Here is an 8246-nt window from a genome sequence, read left to right on the forward strand (position 1 = left end):
ACAGGAAGCAGCCAGTTTATTTCCTGTCCGAGCAGCGAGGCATCGTCGCCCCCTGGTTTCCATAGCAACGGTTCCTTTAGTCATTTGTGTGAACTGAACCTTCAAAGTCAACTGAAAACAAAGATGTTGACTCAGAAACGAAATATTGAATTCTCACTGAGTCAAGAGCTAAAATGTAAAAGATGTTGTTTCCCTCTGGGAAGTTTCCAGCAGCTTTTTTCTAACTGGGCTGTTTGGCAGCTGGCGACGCTGCGTCGGAGCCTCGGAGATGAAACATTAACAGGCAGCGAGCGTCGGTTTGAATCCTCACACAGAGGAGCCTTGTTCAGCCGCCGGCAAACTTCCACTGAGGCTGCTGAGCTGAATGAGGAAGAAGAATCCTTAACTAGTGTGAACACTCAGTCTTCAGTCACACGTTGGAGAGTCTCAGACTGTCCTCGCTGCTCCTCTTCGTCCCTCAGAGACAAACCTGAGGTCAAACTTTCACTTACATTCACGCTCTGTAGTTTCATTTGTTTCGTGTTCAAAGGAGAAATAAGTTGAAAGGATTCGACCTGTTTTCACTGAGATTTGACGTGACGTGATATTTATCTTCTAAAATCATCTTTAACGCTCCAGAGATAACAGAACATTTCCCATAATGCAGATCTTTGACTTGTTTGAATGTAAAAGCAAAGTTGAACTTGTCACTGAAACCTTTTCAATAGTTTTTAAATAAAACACGAAAGGACACGCTCTCTCCGGGTTGGAGGCCGGGTTTCCTGCTCACTCTGGAGGGACTACATTTCCCATCAGGCCGGTGAACGACTCCGGATCCACCAGGAAGATCTGGAGAAGGAGGCTGGAGAGACAAACGTCTGGGAAACGACTCGACCGACTTCCTCTGCGATCCGAGCTCGGTGAGAGGAAGAGGAAGGACTGTTGTACCAGGAAGTAAAATGTTAAAGTTTATTACTCCTGCCACAGTACAAGTACACACAGTACATGATAAAACTTCTTTGAACGAGCAGCTTTGTCTTTTTCATTTCCTTTTTTTATCACTTTTTCACAGAAAAGTTCTTCATTAGCTAAAAGTCTCGACTTTTCTAAAATCCAACGTCAAAATTTACTTTAAGATTTTTTACACGAACGCAGAAAAAAGATTTCTGTCGTCAAATCATTTTCTACAAAGATCTGTTGTTTCTGAGCAAAACAGCAAACTGAAGCTCGTAGATCTGAAGTCGTCGTCGTGGAAACACAGGAAGTCGTCCGACGGCTTCAAAGTCTTCAGACGTGTTAATAAACCGTCGCAGCTCAGATCTTAGTGTCCATCAGAGGTACTGCAGTCGAAGTGCGTGGCGAGGAAAGAAACGCGTGAAGGTGAGATATCGTTTCTTCTTCATGTTCAGTCTCACATGGCCCCACACACACTCCAGAGCAGCGACAGGGAAACCACCAGAGCAGCTCGTCCCTGCCCCCCCGACGCCGAGTTGTTGACCCTGATTCGTCCTTCGACCGGAGGATAAACTTTCTTTCTCTGCGCGATGAACCTGGAAACGACTGAAATGTCCAGATCTCCTGGAGGGAGACAAACAAAGAGACGGTGAGATTCAGTTTAAGACAAATGTGGAAATCAAACAGACGCCTCGGACTTTCCGCACGTCTCACCGCTGTTGTGCTTGACCAACTCCTTTGGGATCATGGCGTATCGGTCCCCGCCAATCACCATGTAGGACGGCAGCACCACCGTATAAACCGTCTCGTCCTCCACCGGTTCGTAGAGAGGGACGCGACACGCCGTGCAGAGGATGAGGAGGCTCGTCACGCGGCGTCCTGGAGGTCGGGAGAGGTCGAACTCTACGTGAAATCCTGACGGAAGAAACACAAACGCCATCAGTTCAGCTGACGACTAACCGGCTGGAGGATGAATGTTTAGGTGGAAGGTGTGGAGTACCGGACACTTGGAGGAACTCTCCGGTGGCCTCTCCGTATCGTTTCACTGAGTGTTCGAAGGCCTTCCTCAGCGTGGAGCCCCTCAGCTGCACCAGGTCGAAGGTCCCTCCGAACGGTAAGACGGAGATCAGGTCCTCCATGGTGATCGAACCTGTGGAAGACATTTAAAAATCTGCTTCTAGAATCTGTTTCTCAACGTGTCGTCCCAGTGAAACACGTCCATGGACACAGTGACGCACCTTCTCTGGTTTGTTCGTCCACAGACGCCCGGACGCCGCCTCCGTTGAAGATGCTGGCGCTGACGTGGTTCCACTGGACGTCGTCTGGGCGTCGGATGTTGTTGTCGACCTGCAGAACATCATGAGTCATATGTCAGTTTACAGATTCTACCTGCTGCTCACGGAGGGTTGCTAACACACGACTGGTTGTTTTCAGACGTCACAGATTAGAACTTAAAGTCAGATTCTGTTGAACAGTTTCTTTTCTCCTTGAATCTTTCTACTTCACGGAGGATGAAGTTGAAGACTCACCATGGCGTCGCAGATCAGGTTTCCCAGGTTACACTCCCGGAAACGACACTCCTCCGCTTCTCCGTTCAGGAGGACCAGAGTCTTTCCCACCACCTGAGCTGAGTAGTTCGCCAGATTCTTCTTCCATTGCTCCACATCAGCCAGAACTTCTGCGTCTGTGAAACCAGGTTCAGATCATAACTCACCGGGTTCTCATGTGACACAGGAGAAGGTCTGGTTTGTTTAGAAGGAGAGGAAGAAGAAGGAGAAGATGAAGAAGGAGAAGAAGGAGAAGAAGGAGAAGATGAAGAAGGAGAAGATGAAGAAGGAGAAGAAGGAGAAGAAGAAGAAGGAGAAGATGAAGAAGGAGAAGAAGGAGAAGATGAAGAAGGAGAAGATGAAGAAGGAGAAGAAGGAGAAGAAGAAGAAGGAGAAGATGAAGAAGGAGAAGATGAAGAAGAAGAAGAAGGAGAAGAAGGAGAAGATGAAGAAGGAGAAGATGAAGAAGGAGAAGAAGGAGAAGAAGAAGAAGGAGAAGATGAAGAAGGAGAAGATGAAGAAGGAGAAGATGAAGAAGGAGAAGAAAAAGGAGAAGAAGGAGAAGATGAAGAAGGAGAAGAAGAAGGAGAAGAAAAAGAAGATGAAGAAGAAGGAGAAGATGAAGAAGGAGAAGAAGAAGGAGAAGAAAAAGAAGAAGAAGAAGAAGAAGAAGAAGGAGAAGAAAAAGAAGATGAAGAAGAAGGAGAAGATGAAGAAGGAGAAGAAGAAGGAGAAGAAAAAGAAGATGAAGAAGAAGGAGAAGATGAAGAAGGAGAAGAAGAAGGAGAAGAAAAAGAAGAAGAAGAAGAAGAAGAAGAAGTAGAAGAAGAAGAAGAAGAAGAAGAAGAAGAACCGTTCACACCTGATATTTGAGGTCAGACCAGACTAAAAGTGTGACGGTCTGAGTTTCACAGAATATTTAAACCTAAATGAACAAGTGATGCACGTCTCATGTTCCATGTCTGAAAAGAGGAAACGTCCCTGAACGAGTCAGATAAAGAATAATGGAGCTGATGAAGAAGATGAGGCAGATAGCTGTCGGCTCTTTACCCTGCGGGACGCTGCTGTCCAGCAGGATGGGGTTTCCTGTGGACCTCACTACGTTTCCAGCCTCGTCAAAGGTCACTTTCAGATAACCCAGGTATTTCCCAAAGGCGTAGGCCTGCACGACAGGAACCTGGCGCCCGTCGTCTGACTTCACCACGAAGGGATACGGACCTGCAGGGACTTCAGTGGAGGGAGGAGTCCCTGAGAAACAGAGAGGGTTTTAGATGAACGTTAAAGTGCTGCCACGAAGGTTTATCTGCTGGAATCTAACTAATGCAGCTTGATGTTTGCTGATATGTGAAGTGGAGAACAATCGAAAATAAACCTCAAGTACAGATTCATGAGAAATGCAGCAGAGCTTCAACATGTGTGGATGAAACTGTGCAAACCGCAGCGAGCAGAGGAATCACATCAGCAACGAGCGGCAGGAAGTGTAAAAATACACCACGCGTTAACATCGACATTTCAATTTGTATGAGCAGAAATTTAAAAAAAAACAGAGATGTTGGACTTCCTCTATTTAAACAGAGGAAATCATTAGCTTGCTTCTCCAGCTGGAACAGATCAGAGATAAAACCTTGTTGACTCAGGGCTCAAACTTTCTACGCCTCCGTCTTCTGCAGAAACACTTTCTAATTTCCTGGCAGCTCTGAGGTCCAGGCACAAAGGAACCCTCATCATGTTTGTGTGACACAGTTTTTGATGGAGACCAGACTCGGGTCGGCTGTTTACTCTCCAGACACGAGGACAGAGACTCGACGTTTCCTCCGAACCAGGAACAAGAGCAGAGACGCAGCCGAGTCAGAAGAAAGACGTTTAAAACAAGAAGATGATGTCCAGCAGGTTTTTAAGTTACCTACAAGAAGTCAAAGTCTGTGGCTACACCAGCGCCCACACCAGGCTGGAATGCTCATTATAAAAAACATACAAATCTGAGTATTCTTGCTCAATAACAGTAAAAACGTGAGTTCATCGTGATTCCTGAGTTACAAAGCAGCAGGTTCCTACGTCTCAGCCAATCAGGTTCGACTCTACAGCGTTAAATCCTCGCCGCTGAGCACAGGAAATGAAATCCAGAATCACGATGAGTGAAATGAGTCCAGCTGATGAGGCTCAGATTCACCTCGCGTCAAACCGCATGCACGTTAGTTAGCACGTTAGCTCGTTAGCGTGCATGAGGAAAACCTTCACTATTCTCAAACATCATGTGACTTCATATATTTACACAGAGACGGAAACATCAAACAGGAAATGATGTCACGAGTAGATCAAACGCTCGCTCACCCGTGTAGAGGAAGGTGTTGGTGTGTCCCCCGATGACCACGTCGACTCCGTGGACCCTCTTAGCGATGTCCTTGTCCTTGGTGAAACCAGAGTGACCCAGAGCGATGATCTTATTGACTCCCAGCGTGCGGAGCTTGTCCACATGCAGCCGCAGAGCGTCCACCTCGTCCTCGAACGACAGGTGAGGCCCTGGAGACGCAAACCAAACGTCATGATGGCTCTTCAACTAGATTTTAACACAAGATCAATTCTTTACTTCAGGTTCAAACAAATCACAGAGACTCTTCGGAGGAGTCGCGACAACTCGAGTGGAAAAACTGAAAAAAGACAAATACACTGAATGATAATCTTCTTCTTGTCCTGTGTCCTCGTCCTCGTCCACCTGTCGACTGATGTTTCTCCTGATGTTTATATGTTTTTATCTTTTCAACCTTTTGAACCTTTGACCTTTATCAAATCATTTCCTCTCAGCCGGTTTGTCTTTGAGGCGTCTTCCTTCCTGACTTCAATCAATTTCTTCTCTACTCTCTGAACTCTGGGAACCCTCTGCCTGGTTTGGTTTCCACAAACTTCAGCTGAGAAGTTTCAGCAAACATCTGATTCTGATGAGGGATTTGTCTGTGGAGCCACTAAAACATGTAAACTACTGACAGAGACAGACCAACACGTGAACCACAGACAGAAACAGACCAACACGTGAACTACAGACAGAAACAGACCAACACGTGAACTACTGACAGAAACCTTCCACTCACCAGGTTTGGACAGAGCTGACGTCTCCTGTGACGTGTATCCCACCACGCCGACCTTCTGCCCCCCCACCGTCAGGATCTTATAGGGAAGGTAGGACTTCCCAAAGGTCGGGGCCAGGGTCTGGTCTGGTCTGATGTTGGCACTGAGAACTGGACACTGGATTTCCTCCATGAACGGTTTCATGAGTCCTTCCACTCCGTTGTCAAACTCGTGATTCCCCAAGGCCTGAGGAACGCCGTCAGACACGGAGACATTCAAACAGCTGCTCCAACTCAATCTGGACGTTTACTTCAGCTTTAAACGTCCTTGTTTGGTAAAGTAACACTGGTTCCTGTAGATTTATCTCAGGCACAGATTAATGTTGCTCTACGAGTCGTGAGCAGCTCGACCAGTGAATCTCTCTTCCTCTAACTCTGAAGATTCAGAGTTAGAGGAAGGGTTAGGGTCCGGTCTGGCTCCTGGGCTCTAAGGACCAACCCCCCCCCCCCCCCCCCCCCCACACTCTTCATGACTTAACGCTCTGTGGACGAGCAGGTTCACTTTCACATGATCGTCTGAAGCACACATTTCAAACATCTGAAACATAAACAAAGGATGAGCTCAGTGTCTGAGTCATGATGAAAACCTGCTGAGGATCATCAGCCGTCACCGGGTGGAGCTGGAGCACCAACACAAGCTGTAGTCCTGTTACATCTAGTACTGTTATTAACCTCACCAGTGGATTTGTTCATTTTAGTGATATTACATTATTATTATTATTTGAGATTTTTCTTTCTCCATTTTCTTCTACTTTACAGTTTTACACCATTTATCTGAAACCTGCAGTTTCTTTACAAATCAACTTTGTTAGTTTATAAAACAGGAAACGGTCTCCCGCCCAGTTTAAAGTTTCTCTGTTAGAAAGTTAGTTTCTCTGTTAGAAAGTTAAAGTTTCTCTGTTAGAAAGTTAAAGTTTCTCTGTTAGAAAGTTAGTTTCTCTGTTAGAAAGTTAAAGTTTCTGTGTTAGAAAGTTAAAGTTTCTCTGTTAGAAAGTTAAAGTTTCTCTGTTAGAAAGTTAAAGTTTCTGTGTTAGAAAGTTAAAGTTAAAGTTAAAGTCCCTCTGTCTCTCTATCAGAAGGTCTGAGTTTCTGTGTTAGAAAGTTAGAGTTTCTCTGTTAAATGGTTAAAGTCCCTCGGTCTCCCACCCAGTTTAAAGTTTCTCTGTTAGAAAGTTAAAGTTAAAGTCCCTCGGTCTCTCTATCAGAAGGTCAAAGTCTCCCTGTCAGAAGGTCTGAGTTTCTCTGTTAGAAAGTTAGAGTCCCTCGGTCTCCCTGTCAGAAGGTCTGAGTTTCTCTGTTAGAAAGTCAAAGTCTCCCTGTCAGAAGCTCCTCGCCTCCCTGATGGTCAACCCTCACCATGGCATCATATCTCAGTGAGTTCATGAAGTGCGCCGCCTCTGCTCCCTTGTAGAAGTTGAACCACACGGTTCCCTGGAACTGGTCTCCGGCGTCCAGCAGCAGCACGTTGCTCTCGGATGCTCGGACCCTGCGGATCTCCGTGGCTCTCCGGGCCACGCCGGCCAAACACCGGCTGCGGTTGACGCATTTCTCCTCCACGCGGGCGTGCACGTCGTTGGTGTGGAGGAGAACCAGGTCCCAGGCCGCCGAGGAGGACACGGTGCAGCCCAGCAGCAGCAGCAGGAGGCGGCTGAGGCGGAGCCGCGGCGGAGCGCGGCGCTCCGGGCGCAGCGCTTCCATCGCTCCGCTGCGCGTAAAGACCGTGGAGGAGGAACCGGAGACGGAGGCTGAGGTCGGGCTCGTTTCTGTTCACATGACCGGCATCGATCCGTTTTCTGACCGGGCTTCTATGTTGAGAATGAAGGCGGCTCGGTGACACTCGGTACCGGGCAGACTGAGAGAGACTCCCCGTCAGGAGGCGTCTTCAGAGGGCGGAGGATGTGGTTCTTATGATCCGCCTCCTGCCTCATCTCTCCCGCTTCAGACTCCTTCTTACCGCGGGAAGTCACATCCACCATCTTCATCTTCATCTCTATCATCTTCTCCATCTTCTCCATCATCTCCATCATCTTCATCCTCATCTCCATCATCACCATCTTCATCCTCATCTTCTCCATCATCTTCATCTCTCACACTTTCCCTAGCAAACCTTCTCCCTGCAGCAGTGACCTTTGACCTCGTCCCATCTCACCACATCTTATCAGAGGAAAGTCCTCCTGCCCCTGATGTATTCATCACTCAACCTAAACTTCAACTGCAGATGAGAAGATTCCAGATAGTTCCTATCTAATCTAAGTACTTGTTTATAAAGCACATTTATTTAAAAGTGTCACACAAAACAAGACGCTGTGAAATACAACAACTCAACACAAATCAGTCCCACTGCAGATTGTCTTTGTTCTATCAGATTCTGAAGCTTCCTGCCTCCTGGACCCTGGAAACATTACAAACTTTACAAACTTTACAAACTTTACAAAGTCCTTCAGCCGCCTTTGTGACCCACGATCGTAAACACTGTGAATTTGTCACTTCAAGCCGCTCAGCTTTAAAACGCCTGGAGCTACTCTTCTCTTGAGTTATTCCAAACCCAGCTTCAGGACAGATGTTGGAACCTGCAGCTGTGTAGCTGTGAGGAGGTTCACCAACATGTAACCTGACTTCGTCCTGTCTCTTCAGGACTTTCTAA

The 8246-nt window shown here is 47.0% G+C and overlaps 1 protein-coding gene across 1 annotated transcript; it reads right to left on the reverse strand.

The window, feature by feature from the left end:
• Positions 1-921: 921 nt before the first annotated feature.
• On the reverse strand, positions 922-7574 carry nt5e (5'-nucleotidase, ecto (CD73)). The gene is made up of 9 exons (XM_034580642.1): positions 6959-7574; positions 5567-5789; positions 4812-5000; positions 3531-3728; positions 2463-2617; positions 2172-2280; positions 1934-2083; positions 1648-1848; positions 922-1557 (listed from the first exon to the last, which is right to left on the reverse strand). Exons 1-9 carry the CDS (start codon positions 7298-7300, stop codon positions 1391-1393), a joined length of 1734 nt encoding a protein of 577 aa, XP_034436533.1. The 5' UTR covers positions 7301-7574; the 3' UTR covers positions 922-1390.
• Between the last annotated feature and the right edge of the window lie 672 nt (positions 7575-8246).

This window comes from Hippoglossus hippoglossus, chromosome 24 (genome assembly GCF_009819705.1).
Source record: "Hippoglossus hippoglossus isolate fHipHip1 chromosome 24, fHipHip1.pri, whole genome shotgun sequence".
NCBI classification, from domain to species: Eukaryota; Metazoa; Chordata; class Actinopteri; order Pleuronectiformes; family Pleuronectidae; genus Hippoglossus; species Hippoglossus hippoglossus.